Below are 26,158 nucleotides of genomic sequence, written 5' to 3' on the forward strand. Positions count from 1 at the left end.
TCACAGAAAATGATCACAGTGGCATGCCATTCATTTTCTAATAAAAGCTGAGTACTGGGGAATTGTCCAGACAAAGATTTTTAGTGTAGCAATATTAAGTTGTATGAAATTAAATCAGATGTGAAAAATAGGCTATGGAAAAATGTGGGCACCCTTGTCATTCTGTTGATTTGAATACCTGTAACTACTTAGCACTGATTAATTGGAACACACAATTGGTTTGGTGAGCTCATTAAGCCTTGAACTTCATAGACAAGTGCATCCAATCATGAGAAACGGTATTTAAGGTGGCCAAGTACAAGTTGTTATTCTCTTTGACTCTCCTCTGAAGAGTGGCAACATGGGGGCCTCAAAACAACTCTCAAATGACCTGAAAACAAAGATTGTTCAACATTATGGTTTAGAGGAAGGCTACAAAAAGCTATCGCAGAGATTTAAGCTGTCAGTGTCCACTATGAGGAACATAGTGAGAAAATGGAAGACCACAGGCACAGTTCTTGTTAAGGCCAGAAGTGGCAGGCCAAGTAAAATATCGGAGGCGAGGGATGGTGAGAACGGTCCCAAAAACAGCCCAAAGACCACCTCCAAAGACCTACATCATCATCTTGCTGCAGATGGTGTCACTGTGCATCGTTCAACAATTCAGCGCACTTTGCACAAGGAGAAGCTGTATGGGAGAGTGATGCAGAAGAAGCCTTTTCTGCACACACGCCACAAACAGAGTCGCTTGAGGTATGCAAACGCACATTTGGACAAGCCAGCTTCATTTTGGAATAAGGTGCTGTGGACTGATTAAACAAAGATTGAATTATTTGGTCATAACAAGGGACGTTATGCATGGCGGCAAAAGAACACAGCGCTCCAAGAAAAACACTTGCTACCCACAGTAAAATTTGGTGGGGGTTCCATCATGCTGTGGGGCTGTGTGGCCAGTGCCGGTACTGGGAATCTTGTTAAAGTTGAGGGTCGCATGGATTCCACTCAATATCAGCAGATTCTTGAGAATAATGTTGAAGAATCAGTCTCAAAGTTGAAGTTATGCCGGGGCTGGATATTTCAACAAGACAACGACCCAAAACACTGCTCAAAATCTACCCAGGCATTTATGCAGAGGAACAAGTACAATGTTCTGGAATGGCCATCTCAGTCCCCAGACCTGAATATCATTGAGAATCTGTGGGATGATTTGAAGCGGGCTGTCCATGCTCGGCAACCATCAAACCTAACTGAACTGGAGATGTTTTGTAAGGAGGAATGGTCCAAAATACCTTCATCCAGATACTCATTAGAGGCTATGGGAAGCGTCTAGAGGCTGTTATTTTAGCAAAAGTAGGCTCTACTAAATATTGATGTGATTTTTCTATTGGGGTAACCAAATGTATGCACCTGTCTAATTTTGTTTTGATGCATATTGCACATTTTCTGTTAATCCAATAAACCTAATTTCACTACTGAAATATTACTGTGTCCATCAGTTACTTGATAGATCAAAATGAAATTGCTGATCCAAACACCCAATTATTTATAAATGGAAATCATGGAAATTGTCAGGGGTGCCCAAACTTTTTCATACGACTGTATATGTTTTCCCGTCAGATTGAATAAAGCTGACACGATTTCCTATTCTTTCTATTTCTATCTGAAGTTAAAGTTGAGCAGTGGAAGCTGGTGGTGGGAGAAGTCAGAAGACGGGGTTATTGTAATGGCTGTAATGGAATTAACGGAATAGGTATCAAACACATTCCATGTGTTTGATTCCGTTCCATTCCAGTGACACCAGCCTGCACTGGTTACTTGGCAGACTGACAAAGAAAATCTCTGATTTCGGTCACACTTAGTTAAGTAAAGTATGCGAGAGAGCAAGCCTACGCTAGCCGAGCACAACGACGGTACAAATGTGAGACAAAACAAATATGTGACAAACACACAGTTGTCCCCTGTTCCTCCAAGGGCAATCCCCGCGTCGCTACTGCAGATGTCATTAGCTCAGGTTGCCTAGAGCTCATCTTGCCAACCAAGAACGACAAGACGGCAAGGCCCGCCCCTCATCTCAGGGTGCTGTGGGTGTGCACAAGTGTCTTCCACTCACACATACTGCACTCAATAAAGAAAGAGGTAGAAAGAGATAGGAGGAAGAGACCACAGTCCAAAGAAGAGCTGCATGCGTGTGCCTACCTGACCCGGTGACAGAGAAAGAAAAGAGAAAGAAAAGAGAGAGAACGTGACCAAGAGAGAGTGAGGATTCCTGAGGACTCAGCCAGTCAAAGCGTTTCCCCCTATCGACCCATCACACTCTTGAACCTAAACCAACATGGCCTCCCAAGTCACTCTGGATCTGCCCTTCAGGCCCGACGCCCATCTGACCGAGGTGATGCGTCAGCGGGCCCAGTCGCTGCAGCAGCGTGGCGGGAAGAGGCAGGACGGCGAGCGCCTCCTCCGACCACACGAGGCCATCTACCGCCTGGACTTCTCCCAGCAGGCATTGCGTTTTGCCCACTGGGGAGTGAGGCTGGTACGCTCAGGCCGCCTCACCGTGACTGCCACCTCACAGCTCTGGACGCCCGACCTCACCCACCTGATGAACCGCCAACTGCTGGAGCCAGCGGGGGTGTTCTGGCGAGCTGAGAGCGACGGCGATGACACACCCGTGCACCAGTATGAGGCAGACGCCCAGGAGTTTGGCGAGCGGATCGCCGAGATGGCGAAGGTGCGGAAAACAATGTACTTCCTGCTGGCATTTGAGGAGGGTGTTGGTCCGGACGCTGTTGAATGCTCCATCAGCTTCCAGGTGGACCAGAAGTAAAGACTGTAGGAGGAAATGGCAGACAGAGGGCAAGGTACTAGGCGGACATGTTTTATTTAATTTGACTATCCTCTGGCCTTATGAGCAAGTACGTTTGCCATCTCTCTTTTTGTTGTCTTTCTTCATGTTTTTCCACCTCAACCAGTCCTCGTCTGAGAACAACTTTGTTTTTCGTTTAGAATTTCAGTCATTTTCTACATATGCTACTTCTTCTTAGAGTTAGAGGTAAAGTTAGGGTTAGAGCACGGGTCAAAATGACGACCTGTGATCCAAATCTGGGCGATTTTATGTGGCCTGCAGTAGTTGTTAGAATGCTGTACCACAGGGGACAGGACACACAAATCGACCGACCGGAGAGACCACAACCACTCACGTCCTCTGGGGGTAGAGGAAGGATAACACCTCGACACCCTCCACTCCCTTGACTCAATCGCTTCCTTTCTAACACTCTCTTCCATCTCTTCATCTTCCTGTCTTCCATTTTAGCATAGAACGACCGGCCTCAAAACAAAAAACAAAACCTTTTTGGATTGCAATATGCCCTTTCTACTGTAGGTAGACTTTCTGTAGGGATTCAGGTAATACTAGTCTAGTGTATCAAAAGACTGGAGCATTTCTGATGTTGAAATTACTATTAAAGATGCAGTAAGTGCTTCACCTGTGAGTGGAATTTTAAACCCGAGTCTTCAATCATGTTTCCTTCAAATCTTTGTAGAGCATTCAGAGCCGTACTGTAGCTACAGTCAGTCGAGTCTAGATATGTGATTATTCATTACTCGTAAGGTTTGTTTGATACCATAACGTGACTAATTAGAGAATGACTACGTGTGTGTAACTGATGTGCATTTGAATAAATCGTAACAAAAAGACCAAACGGTTCTCTCTGTGGCATTTCTAACAGACTAGCTCCACAACGTCAGCTCTGATGTTTTTCAGATGTTTATGTGTTGGGTGTCTGCCTGCCTGTGTCTGCGTGTGTGTGTACTTACGGATCAATTTTTTTTCTACTGGCATCTGACAAAAACAGCCTGGACTCGTCCAAGAAGAAACACTCGTTTAAAGATTTCCTGTGATGTTTTTTTTGCTATGGTGTGCCCTAATGAACACGACACAAGACTGGCTTCCTATTACCTCATCCATCTCCGTCTGGCCCCGGCCCGAATGACAAACGTCAGAGAGGGGGATTATATCTCCACAGCAACCGGCACTTAAACTCCCTCCCTCCCAAAGGTCACCCCGCATTCATAAACATGTCAGAACAGAAGTGCTGATCTACAATCAGTTCAGCCTTTTAGATCATTATGAATAAGATACATGGACGAGGGGGGGACCTGATCCTAAATCAAAGCTCTGAAAGGCTTTATGATTATGGACCGAGGCCACCACAAAGACAGAGCTGAGGAGTGGAGAGGGAGAGATGGAGGGGAAAGGAAACAGAGAATATGTTGGTGTGTAGGAGAGGCAGAAAGAAAAAAAGAAAACAGAAGGAGAGATGGGCACCACAAGCTTGTGCACACCCCCCCCCCCCTCCCCCCTCCCACACACACACACCTAGTCACCCACTCATTCACCACAGAGGCATAAATCAACGCCTGAAATCACAACCAGCCACCTGTTAGATTGACTGTCTCTCAAATCAAATCACATTGTATTGGTCACATACACATATTTAGAACTAGATTGACTCTCTCTCTTTGCGGTTGACCACTTTTCTCCCAAATTATTCTCAAACGCCATTCCTTTTGTCAGTAATGGAAAAGCAATAGCAGCAGAGTACACTGACAGTCTCCCGAGTCTCAATTAAGAGAATGGCCTGCAGTCTAAGAGTGTAATTATTAATCTGACGTCGTCTCCATTGTCCTTTTCTTCCTTATTCAATAACATCAGCTCACAATCACACTTCTTCCCTCTCATACTTACAGTTGCCGGTCACACACACACACACACACACACACACACTACACCTACACACTACACATACACACACCGCACCAATGCTAATTAGTCCTTTGCACATACCAGCTTCCTGGGGGATCTACCTCTTGGTTGTTGTATGTACCGCTGCCCCATGCCTGGTGTAACTAAACCATCACTGCACTGCTTCCATCATGGAAATGCATGGTCACACACGCATCAAGTTCATCTTGTTGTACTGTTGGACAACATGCCTTTATCTTCAATAGGTCAAAGTTGATTGGGTTGTAATTTCTATGTAAATCATTAATTCCTCATCCTCACTCTGGTGATAGAAGTAGTTGTGGTCCTGAAAACAAAATAGCTGAAATAGCGCAAGCTTTCCAAATCTGTCAACACATCTTTATGTACAGTACATTTTAAATAAAAAAACAAAAAGCTAATTACTGAGTTGTAACACTTTACTTAAAGCATGCAGGTATAATGCTTTCTAAATTGTTATAAGCAAGTACAAGCCTTTATAATGTCTTATAACAAAGCTTAAGTCCTATTTGGACGGGATTAGTTTTACTGGGGGAGCTCAGGTAATGTAATTATGTGCACGAGCACAAATGACCACATCTGTCATTTTAGTCCCCTCCGAATCTGCTATGTCAGTCATTTTTAATTGGCAGGAAGGTTATTATCCCATGCCTCGAGGCCGATACGTAAAGCTTAATGAAGACCAGTGATACTTGCAAGAGCAGTGTGCACGTTTCTTATTTTTTCTCATATTATCCCAGCCCTAAAAACCTACTGTTTTTGGCAAACTCCCAGCTCCTCTAATAATACTTATCTCGTGCAAATCGTCATCACTGTGTTTTGAGGGATATTGCAGGGTTTAACAGGCTAAGAACATGACAGCAAATGTATGTTTAAAACCAAGTGTTATGCAGGCAAGAGCGTAATTTTGTTGCATATGGGGGGTGGGGGTCAATGGGTTCACTCTCGGGGGGTCCGAGGGCATATAATCAGAATACAGGCAAAAACATTTGTTATAGCATGTGGTCAGCAAAGATTATGAGTTGAACTGATAGTGCCTTATAACGTAAATTGCCTTATAACCACCGTGGCAGGTAGGTAGCTTAGTGGTTAGAGAGCTGGGCCAGTAACCGAAAGGTTGCAAGATCGAATCCCAAAGCTGACAAGGTAAAAATCTGTCATTCTGCCCCTGAACAAGGCAGTTAACCCACTGTTCCTAGGCCGTCATTGAAAATAAGAATTTGATCTTAACTGACTTGCCTAGTTAAAAAAATATTTTAAAATAAATACATTCTCACCTAATGACCTGTTCGTCCTCTCCCTGCCTCAACATGGGCGGTGCTCTCTCGCACACTCTCTCTACTGCCTGTCTCTGACCCTTGCCATGACAAACAAATCAACTCAGAATGCAGTCATCAACTGTTTTGTTGCACTTGGGCTTCAAGTCAGCAAAGAAGAGGAGTTGAACTGATAGTTCCTTATAACTTGAATTCTCACCTGATTACCTGTTCGTTATCTCCCTGCCTCAACATCAGCGGTGCTCTCTTTCTCACGCTCTCTACTGCCTGTCGTTGACCCCTGTCATAATCATGACCAAATACCATTATCATATGACAAAAATGACTGGCCTTAGCAATGATGGGGTTAGCTTATTAACACGAATTAGACTGATTTTATTACCTAAATTATTTATAGCTACCAATCTATTATGAATTGTACAGTGTGCTTAGCTAGCTAGCTAGCTAGCATTCATTAAATTTACTATTTCCTGCACTTTTCTCCTCTTTGGGGTTGGCACCTCCATTAAGGGCACTAGCTACTTTTACACCAGGGTGAACACTACCTCACTGAGTGCTGCTCATCTGAAAATGCTGTTGAAAAGGAAAAGGATTGGCCTCCCGAGTGGCGCAGTGGTCTAAGGCACTGCATCGCAATTGCTAGCTGTGTCACTAGAGATCCTTGTCCCATCCAGCTCTAGCGACTCCTGTGGCGGGCTGTACGGTGTTTCCTCCGACACATTGGTGTGGCTGTTTTCCGGGTTAAGTGGGCATTGTGTCAAGAAGCAGAGCGGCTTGGTTGCGTCGTGTTTCAGATGACACATGGCTCTCGACCTTCGCCTCTCCTGAGTCCGTACGGGAGTTGCAGCGATGAGACAAGACTGTAAGTACCAATTGGATACCACGAAATTGGGGAGAAAAAGGGGTAAAAGTAAAAAATAAATTTAAACAAAAAATAAAAGGAAAAGATCCAGATAGTGTGCTAGCTTTGGTGCTGGTTTAGCTAGCTAGATAGCTAACGTTAGCTAACGTTATACGGTTTTACTCTGTATAAAACTATTTTTACACAATATTATATCTTCACCAATGGGTCGCTAGTTACACAACAACAGGAATACATTTATGAAATGTTCATGAACTTTTCCTAGTTTTAAACTTTCAAAAAATGTTTACATTGTAGTGCTTGTCAATACCTGTCCTCAGCAAACACCACAAAGAGAAAGAGAGAGAGTGGGTTGTGCGTGCTGCTGAACTGTTACTGCAGGCCAAACCAATGCATCGCAGACCAATGAAAAGGTTAAGAGGAAAAATTGTGTGTTTCTCTAATCTCCTTACAAGCCGTTCTCAACTCTTTTCCCATTTAACACCAATGGGCCGGCTGCCTCTTGGGATCGGGCGCATTTGGCAGCAGGGGGATCCAATCATAAAATTAGGAGTACTGTGGTGCAAAGCCACATAAATCCAGAGCTTTACAGTGCAGAATGTTTTTCAAATCAATCAAACTCATCATGGTATATTATTGGGGGGGGTCAAATGTACAAATTTCTAATATTTGTAAATCTACGTCCACCGTCAAGTTGTGTCTAACGCAAGTAGCCTACAAATCAATTTACTGTTTTGTCACATATCAACTTTTCCCGTGCCTAATTCTCTTTCAAAAGAATAAGAGGGCGATATTGTGCCAATTAATTCACAAAATGCCAAATACGTCAGGTAATTAAATATCTGCATAGACTACAATTCATGGTTCTTATTGATACGCATTATTATTTTGGCTTTCTCAGAACTGTAGGCCATTAAGCCAATATTAGGCTTTCCCTAGACAAGCGGAAACATCTTTACACTAAGAACATGACATTTTGAATTATATATCATTTTCTTCATTCGGTAAAACTAATCCCGTCCGAATGGTCCACTGGAAAAAACGGACATGCTGGGATAATAATTTCATAACCGACATATACCAGTCCTGAACTAATAGGGCTTTAAACCTACAACATGGTACACACATCCAGTAACTTGAAGGTGTCATGAAAGAATGCTAGATACCCACACATTCATTCTTTCAAAACAACCGGGAGGACCAGAAAAGTCTGCTTTGATACTTTACCTAAACACCAGACTGAGTTCTAAGCTTGAAGGATGCCACAAAGGACCATGGCAGTGTACTTCAACTCTACTGAGAGTGTTAGAGATAGGTGTTGATTTATCCTAATGATGCTTCTGGTGAGAGGAGCTTTCCCCTGTTTATCCCTTCACCACCAGGTAATGGGGCCTAATGGGTATTGTGGTGTGTGTGTGTGTGTGTGTGTGTGTGTGTGTGTTATAGTTAAGAGTGTGCATCTCTTGTTTAAGATCACGTCACACACGTGCGCACACGACCTTCCCCACCCACAGACACACTTACTTTAGACCACAGGGACTCTCTGGAGGCCAGGCTGGAGCACGCTGCCACAAACCAGCAGTTTCCCAGCTGGCCCTGGTGCAAGTCGTGCGCACTGATCCCATCCACAAACAGGTGAGGGTCCTCAGAGAGCTCCTACACAGAGAAAAGGAGGGAGAGTGAGAGAGAAGGAAGAAGGGGGAGGCAGGGGAGAGGGAAAGGGAGTTAGAAAGGTTACATGAGGCCTATCAACCCCAAAAAGATGCGAGGTTCGTCAGTGCGAAAGGGAAGAACGGAAAAAAGGGATTGATAGACAGGTGAAGATGAAGAGAAAGAGTGAGAGCGCGAGAAAGAGAGAGTCAGTGAGAGAAGGAGAAAAAAAGAGGAAATGATATATCAGAGAAAGAGAGAGAAATATGGATAGATGGAGAGAAAAAGGGAGAGGGAAAAAAAAGAGAAAGGGAGGGTGGAAAGAAAGAGAGAAGACAGATGGATGGAGTGAGTTGCCAGGCATGGCCAGGACTCGTTAATTACGGCTCCTAATCGATGGGAATTTAGATGAGGCTCTGCAAAACACTCCACTTCTATCCATCACACACACACACACCATGCCTCTACTGACAGACAGGAGAGAGGGGGAAAGAAAGAGGGCGAGAGAGAGTTCCAGTGAGTGAGCGGAATGAGGTAGAGAGAGAGAGAGTTCCAGTGAGTGAGCGGAATGAGGTAGAGCGAGAGAGAGAGAGAGAGAGAGAGAGAGCAAGAGAGAGAGCAAGAGAGAGAGCAAGAGAGAGAGCAAGAGAGAGAGCAAGAGAGAGAGCAAGAGAGAGCCCTCGACCCTGATAAGTCTGTCTCAGGTCTGAGAGGTGTTGTGGTGAATTATGTGACGACACAAGAGGATCTACAGGGTCGGGCAATTCCAGAGTTATGGACGTTACATTAGCAAAATCACATTTGCACTCAAACTTTAATGTCTCACAGACTGGACAAACAAAATAGATATGACACTTTTGATTTGGGTGCCTATAGCACCCCTTGGGGGGAGCGGATACCCAAAAATGCAGACTCCTAAATATTGGCATATTGGAGAAATAAGGCAAATGAAAAGCGTTATGATGTTACATGAAATGGACAAGCTTTTTGGGGAGACTGAACATACAGTGGCTTGCGAAAGTATTCATATTTTGTGTATGTCCATTACATGAAATCGAAATAAAAAGTACAGGTTGTAATGCAACAGAATAGGAAAAACACCAAGGGGAATTAATACTTTTGCAAGGCACTGTATTATCAAAAGTCTGGGAGTTTGTCATTCTTGGGTAACCCTCCGTTATGGATGCTACAGAGTCTGAAATAAACATTTAAATCATAAAGATGTGTTCATGGCAATCTATCATAACACATTTGTTGTCATTTGAAATGCTTTAAAATGTCAGCAGAAGGCATAGTACCTTAGGATTGCATAATCATTAGGTAGGCTGAATAGTATACACAGCCAGGCACCACACCCTAATAGATACTTTATCTTAATATATACACCGAGTATACCAAACATTAGGAGCACCTTCCTAATATTACGACATGAGGCCGTGCAGTTTTATGCTCAAAACATGAGGTGATCGCGGCAGATGAATGGCACAACAATGGGCCTCAGGATCTCATCACGCTATCGTCACGCTCTCGCTGTGCGTTCAAATTGCCATCGATAAAATGCAATTGTGTTCATTGTCTGTAGTTTATGCCTGCCCATACCATAACCCCACCGCTACCATGGGGCACTCAGTTCACAACATTGACATCAGCAAACCGCTCACCCACACCACACGTGGTCTGCGGTTGTTAGACCAGTTGGACGTACTGCCACATTCTCTAAAAAACGTTGGAGACGGCTTATGGTAAAGAAATTAACATTAAATGATCTGGCATCAGGTGGAATGGTGGACATTCCTGTCTGGTGGACATTCCTGTCTGGTGGACATTCCTGTCTGGTGGACATTCCTGTCTGGTGGACATTCCTGCAGTCAGCATACCAATCACAAGCTCCCTCAACTTGAGACATCTGTGGCATTGTGTTGTGTGGCAAAACTGCACATTTTAGAGTGGCCTTTTATTGTGCCCAGTACAAGTTGCACTTATATAATGATGATGCTGTTTAATTAATACGCTTCTTGATATGCCACACCTGTCAGGTGGATGGATCTTATCTTGGCAAAGGATAAATGCTCACTAACAGGGATGTAAACAAATTTGTACACACCATGAGAGAAATATGCTCTTTGTGTGTATGGAAAATGTCTCAGATCTTTTTATTTCAGCTCATGAAACCAACACTTTACATGTTGCGTTTATATTTTTTGTACAGTATATTACTGCCATATATGACAAATGCATTTCAGCATATATTTTCCAAGAGAATCTTCGCTAGAGCACCTCATTTTCCAGATATCAACAATTGCACCAGTAAAGGTCTGAAGAATACATCTCAAAGCAAGCACACACACAATATGGTGAATGCGTCCGTTATGGATGTTACACATACCATAACGCTGACGATGAAAAGGTGAGAAACCAATTGCAGACCATAGAAAACCTCGATGAAAGTTAGCTTCACAGAGAACGTTTGAAGATGATCCGATGTAAGGTGCACGTTTTACAAACCCGTTTCATAACAAAACGTTACGGATGTTCCATTGCCCGTCCCAGTCACCAGTCACCTCTTTACAAGACTGTCAATCAATACAGCTCAATACCGCTCTACTGAAATGGGTTTAGATGAGGTCGTAAATACAGTTCAACGTTGACTCTGAAGTGTCGGCTGGTGGTGAGAGATGGATGGAGAAATGGACTGAAGATGAGAGAGGGAGGAATGGACTGAAGATGAGAGAGAGGGAGAAAGACGGAATGTTTGTGAAAAAAAAGTGTGTGTGCATTGCATGCATGTGTGCACGTGTGTGTCTGTGTCCACACCACACCCAAGGTCAGTAATCTGCTGCTGCAAAAGCCAACTTTTCATCAGCGGAGAGGAGAACCCCACCACTGCACTGCCACTGCAGAGTCCCCTGGAGACTTCTCCACCATCCCTCTCACCACTCCTATTACTCAAAGGCCACTATGGAAGTAATAACTGTTAGATAGACATTTTCTCTACATGTGCTGCCATAGAAATATAATGAATAGAACGGGTGTCCCCATTCAAGTCGATGACGGCATAATGGGTGGACTGGCAGCCATTGCGTGTGTACCCATAGGAGCAAATCAGGAAGTAAAAACAGGAAGCATACCTACCCATCAACATGGGCTGTGATTTGTTGATTCAACTGACATTACAAAAAAGACATTCCATTGCATTAGCCACCCCAGCTAGCACATTTGGTTCTTTGGAAGTTGTGGGAACGTCCATTTTGGTTTCCTATTGGTTCAGGGAACGAAACCATACGTTTCCTGACCGGTAAAACTGAACTTTCTTTAAAAAACATTCTGAGAACGGAAGAGAAAATGTCACCTGTTCTGGGAACATACATTTTTGGGTTGCAGGGAGCTTCTAAAACCGTTTTACTATGATTCCCTGAAAGCTTTCTGCTAGCTTATTTTGGGTTAAATGTTTTGAACTCCAAGCACAGATGGAACACATGGAAATTTATTTGCTTCGGCATTAATCATGCAAACACATTCGTTTTTTATTATAAACTGCGTGGTTCGAGTCTGAAATGCTGATTGGCTGACAACCATAGTATATCAGACCGTATACAACGGGTATGACAAAACATGTATTTTTACTGCTCTAATGACATTGGTAACCAGTTTATAATAGCAATAAGGCACCTCGGGGGTTTGTGATATATTGCCAATATACAACGGTTAAGGGCTGTATGAAGGCACTTCACGTTGCGTCTTGCCTAAGAACAGCTCTTAGCTGTGGTACATTGGCCATATTGTACTGGGGCCTTATTGCTTAATTGTGGCACGGCGTCAGTGGGATTCAAACCTATCATTTTCTGTTCTCTATCTATGGAATTAGTTCACTGCGCCTCCAGGATGGAGCTAGCATGCCATGTTTTTTTAAAACTCATACAAAGCTGTTCATTTCAGTCTACGCAAACAAACCCCATTTCAAAAGAAAATAAGCACTCATTAAGACCAGGTGTGGCCAATTAGTGGGCGCGGCCAACACACGGTAGGTATACATTTTTAATAACATTTTTAGAACATTCTCTGACCGTTACTACATTCTTGTGGTTTTTAATGGACATTTTTGTTAACAGTGAGAATGGAATTTATTATTTTTTTATAAATAACATCCTCAGAACGTTCTCTGAACATTACAAAACAATTTGAGACCATGACTTTAAATAGAATCATGAGGAAACGTTATGCTGATGTACTGAAATTCGCACAGAACATTGTTTAACGTTCTCTGAGCAATTTGAGAACATTCCCAATGTCGAAGCAGCTGAAGAACGTTCCTAGAACATGACCAAAATGTTAAATGTAACCATGTTTGAACTTTAAGGAAACGTTCTGTTAAAATAATGAAGTAATATTTTTTTGTCAAGTTCCTTAAATGTGCTGAGAATGTTTCAAAGCAACTATCCTGCACCATTCCCAGAAAGTTGTTGGAAGGCTGTATGCAAAATAACCTAGCTCTAAGAAACATATGGTTCTCAGAACGTTATGTGCTAGCTGGAACAGGCTATTTTACAGAGGAGTATGTTCACTTCCAATATTCACTTCCAATATCTGTTGGGTGGATTGGCCCGGCTGTAAAAAAAAATATTGCCTACTGATCTGTCTGTCTCCCTACAGGGTAAGAAATAAGTGTCATGGCTAACCAAATAATTTACCTCGTACTGAAGAGCCGCCACTCCGCTTCATAGTACCTATGTGACCAAATCAGTCGCCGCCCAGCAGCCAGTCATAGCACCAGGCTAGTCGATGGCGGTCAGACAAGATCAATAAAACTGCCACAACGATCAGGGAGCTCATTTAGCCCAGATAGGTTTGGCTTGGGAGGACAGCAAAGCGAGCCCAGATAAATGAGCTGTCTTTTTATTGCTTGTCAGTCATGTCATAGATAACCACAACTAATCTGTAGTCCAGAGTGGATGTAGTAGGGAGAGAAGGCTGAGAGGGATTGCAGTAGAGAGCCGAGAGAGACAGAGAACCGAGAGGGGAGAGAGAGGAGCATTTTATAGAGGCCTCTTATTTATGTCTGCATGCTCCACTGTCTTGACTTGTGGTCATAAACATACCCAAGTGCCGTTTAAAAAACGTAGCACTAAATGCTGTTTGTACTTTAATATATTTTTTGTGACCAACTTTTTATTTCGTTTTTTTTATTATTATTTTTTTTTTAATCAGAGGGGGTGTTTACAGGTACAAAACAATCAAAGACATGCATACAAAGATAACCCCAACCCATCCCACCCAGCAACCGAAGAAGCTTATCAGTCACCCTCCCACGCTTCCATCCATCCATCCATCCGAGTCTCCCCATCCTTTCCCCCCAATCCCCCCGCCCTTCCAATCCCCTAGCCCTCCCCATGCTAGCAGATACCCATAGACTTAGAGGTCATTGCGCTAACGCTAGTTAGCTCAAGAAACTAAATTCCTTCATACTTGACACCGACATAAAAATGGTATCCACTCTTGGGAAGTTCCATCTGACTAATTGCCAAAATCACGAAGTATCCCTTCAAATACAGATTGTAAACAAACTAAAAAAGTATAAATTGATGTTTCGGATGTGTACTCTAATAACTCACTCACTTTTAACTCACCTCTTCTCACTATCTTTTACACATTAAAACCGTGAAATTTCAACTGCTTGAAGTATTGGGGAAGACATATTTCAGACCATTAGCATCTTGCCTTAATACCTGAATACTGAAATACCTCAACTGAAATTGCCTGAAAGTGACCCCGGAAAACAAGAAACACAAAGAAGCATCAAAACCATCAAAAAAAAACAACCACCATAAAAGAGAGAAAAAAAAATGAGTAATGTGATGACAACAAAGGAAGATTGTGAATGGAACGGCTACTGCCATAACTAATGGATGCCGTGCCGCACCACACATCTCATTTCTAGCTGCTCAGAGACTCACAGACCGTGTCACTAGCAAAGGACCCCCACACCATCACACCTCCTCCTCCGTGCTTCAAGGTGGGAACTACACATGCGGAGACCATCCGTTCCACTTCTCTGCGTCTCACAAAGACACGGCGGTTAGAACCAAAAAATCTCAAATTTGGACTCATCAGACGAAAGGACAGATTTCCAACGGTCTAATGTCCATTGCTCGTGTCTCTTGGCCCAAGAAAGTCTCTCCTTCTTTTTGGTGTCCTATTGTAGTGGTTTCTTTGCAGCAATTCGACCATGAAAGCCTGATTGACACAGTCTCCTCTGAACAGTTGATGTTGAGATGTGTCTGTTACTTGAACTCTGTGAAGCATTTATTTGGGCTGCAATTTCTGAGGCTGGTAACTCTAATGGACTTATTCTCTGCAGCAGAAGTAACTCTGGGTCTTCCTTTCCTGTGGAGGTCCTCATGAGAGCAAGTTTCATCATAGCGCTTGGTTTTTGCAACGGCGCTTGAAGAAGCGTTCAAAGTTCTTGAAATTTTCCTGATTGACTGACCTTCGTGTCTTAAGGTAATGATGGACTGTTGTTTCTCTTTGTTATTTGAGCTGTTCTTGCCATAATATGGACTTGGTCTTTCTTCTGTATACCACCCATACCTTGTCACAACACAACTTATTGGCTCAAACGCATTAAGGAAAGATATTTCACTAATGGACTTTACCAAGGCACACCTGTTAATTGAAATGCATTCCAGGTGACTACCTCCTGAAGCTGGTTGAGAGAATGCCAAGAGTGTGCAAAGCTGTCATCTGTAAATCGGATAGATTTATTGATGGGACAAACAAACAAACAAACAAAAGGCTTACATTTCGGCATAAATCGCCTTCATCAAAGCCTTGAGTCCTGTCATCAGATCCTTGAATATGTCCCTTTCCAAATAAACCATGAATTAAATTTTAAAAAGGACATTTCCTAAAAAAAAAACTGATATTTTTTAAAATATATATTAGTGTAGGAAGTAGTAGTAGTATTAGTGTGTGTGATAGCTCCCTCACCTGGGGTCTTTTCCAGTGCACGCGTCCAATCCTGTTGCCCTGGTAGAAGAGGGTGTCGTCCAAGGCGGGGAAGTGTGGGTCTTCAAACAGAAGGCCACTGGCAAGGCATTGCCTCTTCAGGGTGGAGTATTGCTGCCCCTCGAAGGCCTTCACTGACGAGAACATCCTACAGCCTGTACGGACCAGACACAAAAAACAGCGGGCTCTGTTAGTGACGTGAACTGACCTCCTACCAACAAGTCTCTGATATCCTTGAAGATTAGCATGTGTCAGTTTTATAAAATTGTACCTTATTTGGGTAGGCTACACTATTGACAAATACTATTGGACAATCAATTCAGAATTGGGTGTTTCTACCAAATGTCTGTGGTTGGAAAAAGTGTATTCAACTTCCACCATTGCTTTAAGCTCAGAGCAAACAAAGTAAAATACAATTTAGCCTACTATACAGTGCATTTGGAAAGTATTCAGACCCTTCATTTTTTCCACATTTTGTTACGTTACAGCCTTATTCTAAAATGGATTAAGTTGTTTTTTCCCTCCTCATCGATCTACACACAACACCCCATAATGACAAAGCAAAAACAGGTTTTTAGAAATATTTGCAAATTAATAAAAAAATTAGCTCTAGGTGGTTCCAATGATGGAGGCCACTGTGTTCTTGGGGACCTTCAATGCTGTAGAAATGTTTTGGTAGCCTTCCCCAGATCTGTGCCTAGACACAATCCTGTCTGGGCGCTCTACGGACAATTCCTTCGACCTCGTGACTTGGTTTTTGCTCTGACATTCATTGTCAACTGTGGGACCTTATATAGACAGCTGTGTGTCTTTCCAAATCATGTCCAATCAATTGTATTTACCACAGGTGGACTCCAAATCAAGTTGTAGAAACATCTTAAGGACGATCAATGGAAATAAGATGCAGCTGAACTCAATTTCGAGTCTCATAGTAAAAAGGTCTGAATACATATGTAAGTAAGGTATTTATGTTTTTTTTATTGTCAATAAATTTGCCAAAATGTAAAACAAAAACGTTTCGCTTCGTCATTATGGGGTATTGTTTTTAAGATAGATTTTGTTTTATCATTTTAGAATAAGGCGGTAACATAAGAAAATTTGGAAAAAGTCAAGGGGTCTGAAAACTTTCCGAATGCACTGTATATCACAAACCACAAACAGATGTTCAGCCTGACTGACAGCTGTGCCTCAAGCACCATTGTAAACAGAGTCCATAAAAACAGAGCAGAAATATCTTTGCAGCTACAAAAGAATGGTGTTTGGTAGAAAACATTAGCAAATATTAAGTCCTTTGAGGTCAATTAGGAACAATTAGAAACAAAACTTCAGACAGACAGACAGACAGACACACACACAGAGCGAGAGGGAGAGAGCCAGACAAACCAATAATTCACTAATGGCACAAACACCCAAATGAGACTGTACGCACAATTCTGCAAAAATATACTTTGTGTACAACGCAAAACCCCAAAACATGCTTGCAGAGCAGAATTAGGACTATAACCGCTAGTTATCAAAACCAGAATAGAGCAGTTAAATTTTACAACCACCTAAAAAGGGAGTGATGCCCACACATTCAACCACAAGGCCCTCACCTACAGAGAGATTAACATAGAGAAGAGTCCCCTCAGCCAGCTGGTTCTTTGTTCACAAACACAAACAGACCCCACAGAGCCCCGGGACAGCAACACAATTAGATCCAACCAAATGAGAAAGCAAAAAGATAACTATTTGACACAATGGAATGAATCAACCAAAACACAGAGAAAATAGGAATGCTATCTGGCCCCAAACAGAGAGTACACAGTGGCAGAAATACCTGACCACCGTGACTGACCCAAAATTAAGAAAATCCTTGACTATTGTTGGAAAGTGACAGATTGACTTGAGCAAGTTCTCGTATGTTTATAATAAATACTGTAAGTAGCCTAGAAGTAGTGATGAACGTTTTATGGGTTAGATGGAATGATCTGCAGTACCAGACAAAAGTTCAGGCACACCTACTCATTCAAGGGCTTTTCTTTATTTATTTTTTTTACTATTTTCTACATTTAAGAATAGTGAAGACATCAAAACTATGAAATATCTCATATGGAAACATGTAGTAAACAAGAAAATGTTAAACAAATCTAAATATATTTTATATTTGAGATTCTTCAAAAGTAGCCACCCTTTGCCTTGACGACAGCTTGGCAATATTCTTGGCATTCTCTCAACCAGCTTCATTAGGTAGTCAACTGTAATCCATATCAATTAACAGGTGTGCCTTGTTAAAAGTTAATTTGTGGAATTTTTGAGTTTGAGCCAATCAATTGTGTTGTGCCAAAGTAGGAGTGGTATACAGAAGATAGCCCTATTTGGTAAAAGACCAAGACCATATTATGGCAAAAACAGCTCAAATAAGTAAAGAGAAACGACAGTCCATCGTTACTTTAAGTCATGAAGGGCCAGTTAATACGAAACATTTCAAGAACTGAACGTTTCTTCAAGTGCAGTTGCAAAAACCATCAAGCACTATGATGAAACTTGCTCTCATGAGGACCGCCACAGGAAAGGAAGACCCAGAGTTACCTCTGCTGCAGAGACTAAGTTCATTAGAGTTACTAGCCTCAGAAATTGCAGCCCAAATAAATGCTTCACAGAGTTCAAGTAACAGACACATCTCAACATCAACTGTTCAGAGGAGACTGTGTGAATCAGGCCTTCATGGTTGAATTGCTGCAAAGAAACCACTACTAAAAGGACTCCAATAAGAAGAGACTTGCTTGAGTCAAGAAACACGAGCAATGGACATTAGACCGTTGGAAATCTGTCCTTTGGTCTTTGTTAGACGCAGAGTAGGTGAACGGATGATCTCCGCGTGTGTGGTTCCCACCGAGAAGCATGGAGGAGGTGTGATGGTGCTTTGCTGGTGATACCGTCAGTTATTTATTTTAGAATTTAAGGCACACTTAATCAGCATGGCTACCACAGCATTCTGCAGCGATACACCATCCCATCTAGTTTGCGCTTAGTGGGACTATCATTTGTTTTTCCAGCAGGACAATGACCCAACACACATCCAGGCTGTGTAGGGGCTATTTGACCAAGAAGAAAAGTGATGGAGTGGTGCATCACAATTCCCTCCACAATTCCCCGACCTCAACCAAATTAAGATGGTTTGGGATGAGTTGGACCACAGAGTGAAGGAAAAGCAGCCAACAAGTGCTCAGCATATGTGGGAACGCCTTCAAGACTGTTGGAAAAGCATTCCGGGTGAAGCTGGTTGAGAGAATGCCAAGAGTGTGCAAAGCTGTCAAGGCAAAGGCTGGCTACTTTGAAGAATCTAAAATCTATTTGGATTTGTTAAACTCTTTTTTGTTTACTACATGATTCCATATGTGTTCACAGTTTTGAGGTCTTCATTATTATTCTACAATGTAGAAAATAGTCAAAAATAAAGAAAAACCCTGGTATGAGTTGGTGTGTCTAAAGTTTTGACTGGTACTGTATGTACAATGGTATTTGGTCAGCGGGAAAGTAAACAGGGGGCCTGTCCATAAGGGTGGGATAGGAGCTATGTGTTCCGAGCTGATAAATCATATTTTAGTGTCCTATAGCACTGTCTTATATCTTAATATGGTTTCATCATATTTTCTCAATATGTTTCATATCATTATATTATCTTAGTATGAATAGATGGCTCATTTGTTAAATAGAAATGTGTTTTCCCTGTGTATGAGAAGAGCAATTATGTAGTGGACTGACTCCCTAATCTCAAGGTCTCTGCTGACTGATAAGAAGACCGGTGAGATACGTGAAGGAGTACCAAGGTTCCAGACTCAAGCTGGGACGATAACACCATCTGCCCAGCCACAGAGATGAATTGTTCATCCTAGACACAGAGTCTGTTTGGGAAGAATTAGGGGGGGCAGGTCTGCCTATGGGCCCCAAGCTGCACTTCTTAACCTCCTGCCAAATGGATGACCACATTAGAGATACATATTTCCCACAGATCACACAGACCCACAAAGAATTTGAAGACAAATCAAACATTGATAAGCTCAATATCTGTTAGGCAATCACAGCAGCAAGATTTGTGGCTTGTTGACATGAGAAAAGGGCAACCAGTGGAGCACAAACAACTTTGTAAATACCACTAATATATAACTGTTTATCTATCTTCCCTTACTACTTGCACATTGCTAACACTGTACATAGCTAATAATATAACACTTTAAATGTGCATATTGTTTAAACCTTTTTGAGTGCAATATTTACTGTTCAATTCTAATTGTTAAGTGTTCTCACTTTTGTATATTGTTTATTTCACTTGCTTTTGCACATGTTTTTTATGCCAATAAAGCCCCTTTGAACTGAATTGAGAGAGAGAGAGCGAGAGAGCGAGAGAGAGGGATTGAGCTGTTGAGGGAACAAGCCAATGTCTTTGGAGCCACAAATCGACGAGCTGTTTATGACCTCGCCATACGATGTGACAGGAGACCAAGAACTTAACAAATCTCCATAACCAGACACCAAGCAGGATGTTTTGTTCTAGGTTAATTTGAAACGTATGATTTTCTACTGGCCTGTGATGACACAAAATGGCTGCCAAATTGCCTACACAGTACACACAGGTCCAACAGGCTTACATAGAATGAGTTGGCTAATCAAAAGGAAAATCTATCAAGGCTGAGGTCAATTCAGGAAGTGATTTTAAATCACTTTAGCAATTTGAAATAAACTTTTGAAATAAATAGCTTCTACTCCTCAGTTCATTGACAACTCATTGAAAGAAGGTGCCTTTTCATATTATTTAAAAAAAATAGTTATTTAAGTTAACAGCTGGTTTCTTTATCTTTTTAAATCAGCTTTAATCATACAACAACAAAATCTAAAGGCCATTGGGAAATTAACCAATGGGAAGGATTTTCTGCATGGCAACTACGTTAAAGAAAACACTGTTATTTTGCCTGTGGGGAAGAAGACAAGTAATGAGATCTTATGGAGGGCCAGAATGGGAAGAGGAGGAGTGTGTGTGTGTGTGTGTAGTTAGACTACTTGTCTTTTTAAGGATGTAACATTGTCTCTGTCTGATGTTGACTGTCAGTCTCAAATGTGCCAGGAATACGCAAGAAAAACTGAATCACAGACAGATCGTTCTCCACAGGAGCATGGAAAAGATGGATGGCAGAAGCCTTTTAGAGGCAAACTTCAGACCAAACACACCACACACTTCAATAACTGCCAGAAAAGAACCAGAAACACAAACCGCAAGATTAAAAGACCCACGATGAGAAGAATGGAAGTAGAATACAGAAGCACATAGACCAAACAGTATACTTCCCCCTATCCTTTAGGTTTTTAGCCTCAAATTTTGCTCCAAGGTGAAGACTCCCCTAGATACAGACTCAGGGTCAGCTTCTTATCTCCCAATTCTAACCATAACCATTAGTGGGGAAAATGCTAAACTTACCTAAGATCAGCATCTAGGGGGCAACATTACCCTACTCCTCTAAGCCCAGTCTGACCTGCTGTGACATATTCAAAAGCAAATACATAACATTTGGTCTTTCAAAAAAAAACATCCTGACATGGAGATGTAATGCAACAGAAGCACATGAAAGTCAACACTGAATCAAAATGAAATAAAACATTTAATCAAAGGAAATACGGCCGTTAAAACAAAATTCTTTACACCTTATGGCATTTTATTTAAAAAAAAAAGTTATCTTGAAGTGGTCTCCGGCAACACGGGATCACAGAAAATGGAGGAATGCCAAATCAAAATCAAAATGCCAAATCAAAATCACAACACTTAAGCTGCTGGCTGTCAAAGCTCCCAACTTCGAGCTCTGACCGTTAAACCAGTGAATTATTCATGTCCACATTCTGCTTTTCTCCATTTATTAATATGGACTCACAGGGTGCATAATAAATGGCACACTATTTTCTATAGTTCCTATGGGCCCTGGTCAAAAGTAGTACACTTTATAGGTAATCGGGTGCCATTTGGGACACAGCCACAGCCTATGGACTTATAGTGCCATATGCTCTCAGAGCTGGGGACCTTTCCAAAAGCCTACCACCTACTAGGAATGGGCAAGGTATTTATCAAGCGCTTCCAGAGTAGGAATGCTGATTTAGGATACGTTTTGGCTTTTAAATCACAGTTAATAAGATCACATGCACAGGGGGAGCCGTATCCTAGATCAACACTTCTACTCTCTCAAAATCAACTTTGCTTTACAGAGGTGTTTTCATCTGGTACAAATCTACTTCAAATGGAGGCCATCACCACCATTTGAGAGGCTAACTATTCGGTTTGCCCTCAATAGCTGCCTTCAATAGCCTATTCACAGATGGATAAATACGACATTTGATATTGTCATAATAAAATAAATAGCCTACCCCTAATATTGACGAAGGCAGCTGATTCAATTCAGACTCACTGATTGCATTTATCAGCTGAATACGTGGGGAAATAAAGAGGTTGCAGTTGGAGCCAAAACATGACACAGATGGTGCAGACCAGTCTCGATCGAGACTGCAGAGGGAAAACCCCCATGCGGGCACACGCCCACTCTTTTCCATGCAAGACGAGCACAAATGGGTCGATGGCCAGAGCTCGGGGGTGAGGTTTGAGAACATACACGGTCATGTATTTGGTTTAGCAGCGATCAACAGTTAATAGGTCAAACGCTAATATGTAATTGATTGGAGAGAAGTTTATGAATTTGAATAATAGGTCTACAGGCTAATGGTAGGCATAATAAACATGTTACTATTCAAAAATATTAGCATCATTAGCTTTACTTCGTAGCCTATTGTAACAAGTGTGGTTTTACTGGATAGCCTGCAAGGTATTGTCAGACACTACCAATGGAGCAGTGTGCCAACGTCTTCCACTACTATAAAAAAACACGTTGACAACTAAAGCAAGCACATTTTCTTCAGGAAATATTTTCTTGTTCTGTGTGTGAATTAGAGGTCTAGTCACCTTAACAAATCTATTATAATCCCCAATACATTTGTATTCACTCTTTAAATGAGACCAACAAGATGCAAGTTGGGTTAGATCCTGCTATTATGAATCCTTAGATCTTTCTTTCTTCTTCTGATCCTATAGAAACTTGTCCCAGTCTCCACACCTGCCTGTCTGTGTTGTGTGACCTCGTCACCTGAAGCATTTACATCAATGAAATGGTTAGTTTACCTTGTCACTGCATAAAAAATAATATATTCATCACATCATTTACTTCATCATTAATTAATCAACACGTTTTACATAAATGTCATCGTTGGAAATGTCCAGGTGGATGATAGAAAAGCAAGTTATTTTTCTGAAATGAATTACTCATTTTCAATTTATTACATTTTCTAAAAGGTCACCAATGCTCCTCCTCGTGACAATTTGATCAATTATACTTTAATTATTTCATCATGACATTTGCTGTAAAATACAGTGTTCTCAGAAAGTACTCAGACCCCTTGATTTTTTCCACATTTTATTACGTTACAGCCTTATTCTAAAATGTATTAATCTATACACAACACCCCATAATGACAAAGCATAAACAACTTTCATATAAAAAAAAATGCAAAAAAATAAAAACTGATATCACATTCACATACCTATTCATGACTCTTTACTCAGTACTTTGTTGAAGCACCTTTGGCAGCGATTACAACCTTGATTCTTTTTGGGTATGACGCTACAAGCTTGGCACACCTATATTTGGGGAGTTTCTCCCATTCTTCTCTGCAGATCCTCTCAAGCTGTCAGGTTAGATGGGGAGCGTCGCTGCACAGCTATTTTCAGGTCTTGGGCTCAAGTCCGGGCTCTGGAAGGGTCACACAAGGACATTCACAGACTTGTCCCGAAGCCACTCCTGTGCTGTCTTGGTAGCATGCTTAGGGTCATTGTCCTGTTGGAAGGTGAAACTTCGCCCCAATCCGAGGTCTTGAGCGCTCTGGAGAAGGTTTTCCTCAAGGATCTCTCTGTACTTTGCTCCATTCATCTTTGCCTCGATCCTGACTAGTCTTCCATTCCCTGCCGATGAAGAACATTCCCACAGCATGATGCTGCCACCACCACCACCACCACGCTTCACCATAGGGATGGTGCCAGACGTGAAGCTTGGCATTCAGGCCAAAGAGTTCAATCTTGGTTTCATCAGACCAGAGAATCTTGTGTCTCATAGTCTTTAGGTGCCTTTTGTCAAACTCCAAGCGGACTGTCATGTGCCTTTTACTGGGGAGTGGCTTCCGTCTGGCCACTATACCATAAAGGCCTGATTGGTGGAGAGCAGCAGAGATGGTTGTCCTTCTGAGAGTGTTCTCCCATCTCCACAGAGGAACTCTAGAGCTCTGTCAGAGTGACCATCGGGTACTTGGTCACCTCCCTGACCAAGGCCCTTCTCCCCCGATTGCTCAGTTTGGCTGGGCGGCCAGCACTAGGAAGAGTTCTTGGTGGTTCCAAACTTCTTCCATTTAAAAATGATGGAGGCCACTGTGTTCTTGGGGACCTTCAATGCTGCAGACATTTTATGGTACTCTTCCCCAGATCTGTCTCGACACAATCCTGTCTCGGAACTCTACAGACAATTCCTTCGACCTCATGGCTTGGTTTTTTCTGTGACATGCATGGTCAACTGTGGGACCGTTTATAGACAGTTGTGTGCCTTTCCAAATCATGTCCAATCAATTGAATTTACCACAGGTGGACTCCAATCAAATTGTAGAAACATCTCAATGATGATTAATGGAAACAGGATGCACCTGAGCTCAGTCTTGTAGTTCATATACAATTACCATCTACACTGAACAAAAATATAAAACGCAACATGCAAGAATTTCAAATAATATAAGGAACCCAGTCAATTGAAATAAATAAATTAGGCCCTTAATCTATGGACATCACATGACTGGGAATACAGATATGCAACTGTTTGTCACACACACAAAAAAGTAGGGGCTTGGATGAGAAAACCAGTCAGTAACTGGTGTGACCACCATTTGCCTCCTGCAGTGCGACAAATCTCCTTCGTATAGAGTTGATCAGGATGTTGATTGTGGCTTGTGGAATGTTGTCCCACTCCCCTTCAATGGCTGTGCAAAGTTGCTGGAAATTGGCAGAAACTGGAACACGTTGTCGTACAAGTCTATGACGAGCATCCCAAACATGCTCAATGGTTGACATGTCTGGTGAGTATGCATGCCATGGAAGAACTGGGACATTTTCAGCTTCCAGGAAATGTATACAGATCCTTCCGACATGGAGACGCACATTATCATGCTGAAACATGAGGTGATGGCGGCGGATGAATACCACGACAATGGACCTCAGGAACTTGTCACGGTATCTCTGAGCATTCAAATTGCCATCGATAAAATGCAATTGTGTTCGTTGTCCGTAGCTTAAGCCTGCCCATACCATAACACCACCATGGGGCACTCTGTTCACAACATTGACATCAGCAAACCGCTGTCTGCAATCTGCCCGGTACAGTTGAAACCAGGATACATCTGTGAAGAGCACACTTCTCCAGCATGCCAGTGGCCATTGAAGGTTACGACACTCAACTGCAGTCAGGTCAATGATGGATGGATTATCTTGGCAAAGCAGAAATGCTAACTAACAGGGATGTAAACAAATCTGTGCACGTTATTTTGGAGAACTAATGTGCATATGGAACATTTCTGGGATGTTTTATTTCAGCTCATGAAACATTGGACCAACACTTTACATTTGCGTTTATATTTTTGCTCAGTGTAGTTCCAATCCATCTCACTCAGAACAAGCCACATGACAATGAATCAGTGCACAAAATGTGATGATCAATGATTGACGCCATATTTGTTGTCTCAAATCAAATGCATACCAGCAGTTCTGGATCTCCATCTAAGTCAGACAGTACCATCCTCTAACCTCTGTGATGACGAGACCTGCTTGGCGAGACTACTATGAGAATGAAATGTCTTTATTACATATACAGTCAGGTCCATAATTATTGGCACCCTTGATAAAGACGAGCAAAAAAATACTGTATAAATTAAATACAAATATTATATATTGTATGCTAAAAGAAAATTGGGAAATTATATTATTTTATACTAATACAAATGTTCATTGAAAGACATTTTGTTTAACAAGTAAGGAAAAAAAAGTGGGGGGAGGAGAGGTCAAATTTATTGGCACCACTGTATTCAATACTGTATTACCCTCCCCTTGCCAGGATTACGACACAGCCTTTTAATAACATGTTTTATGAAACTGGAATAAATGATGGGAGGGCTCAGACCATTCCTCCATACAGAAGCCTTCGAGATCCTGGATATCCTTTGTCTGCTCTTATTGACTGCCCTCCCCAATTCAAACCACAGGTTTTCAATGGGGTTAAGACAGATAGATGGTCATTGTAAAATGTTGATTTTGTGGTCAATTAACAATTTATTTTGATTTGTGCTTGGGGTTATTGTCTTGCTGGAAGGTCCACTTGCAACCAGGTTTTTGGCTAAAATGTCCAGGGTCTTGGTAAAGTAAATTTGAACTTAACAAGGGCCCCAGGATGTCTTTCTCCCCATCATTTTATTTAAAGCGCTCCAAAGTTTTTTTTCCATCATTCT

General features: G+C 41.9%; 2 protein-coding genes across 2 annotated transcripts in view; one reads left to right on the forward strand and one right to left on the reverse strand.

Moving 5' to 3' along the window:
* The window catches only part of LOC110537669 (calpain-5), a 43,962-nt gene that overhangs the window by 11,362 nt on the left and 6,442 nt on the right, over positions 1 to 26,158 (reverse strand). The window contains exons 2-3 of the mRNA XM_021623883.3: positions 15,533 to 15,705; positions 8,423 to 8,554 (exon numbers count right to left, since the gene is read on the reverse strand). Coding sequence (XP_021479558.2) covers positions 8,423 to 8,554; positions 15,533 to 15,697 — 297 coding nt within the window. The 5' untranslated portion in view covers positions 15,698 to 15,705. The remainder of the gene's footprint in view (positions 1 to 8,422; positions 8,555 to 15,532; positions 15,706 to 26,158) is intronic.
* On the forward strand, positions 548 to 3,677 carry LOC110537670 (olfactory marker protein-like). Its single transcript, XM_021623885.3, has one exon. The coding sequence runs from the start codon at positions 2,312 to 2,314 to the stop codon at positions 2,801 to 2,803; it is 492 nt and encodes a 163-aa protein (XP_021479560.1). The 5' UTR covers positions 548 to 2,311; the 3' UTR covers positions 2,804 to 3,677.

Source organism: Oncorhynchus mykiss, chromosome 12, assembly GCF_057628025.1.
Source record: "Oncorhynchus mykiss isolate SJ-2025 chromosome 12, ASM5762802v1, whole genome shotgun sequence".
NCBI classification, from domain to species: domain Eukaryota; kingdom Metazoa; phylum Chordata; class Actinopteri; order Salmoniformes; family Salmonidae; genus Oncorhynchus; species Oncorhynchus mykiss.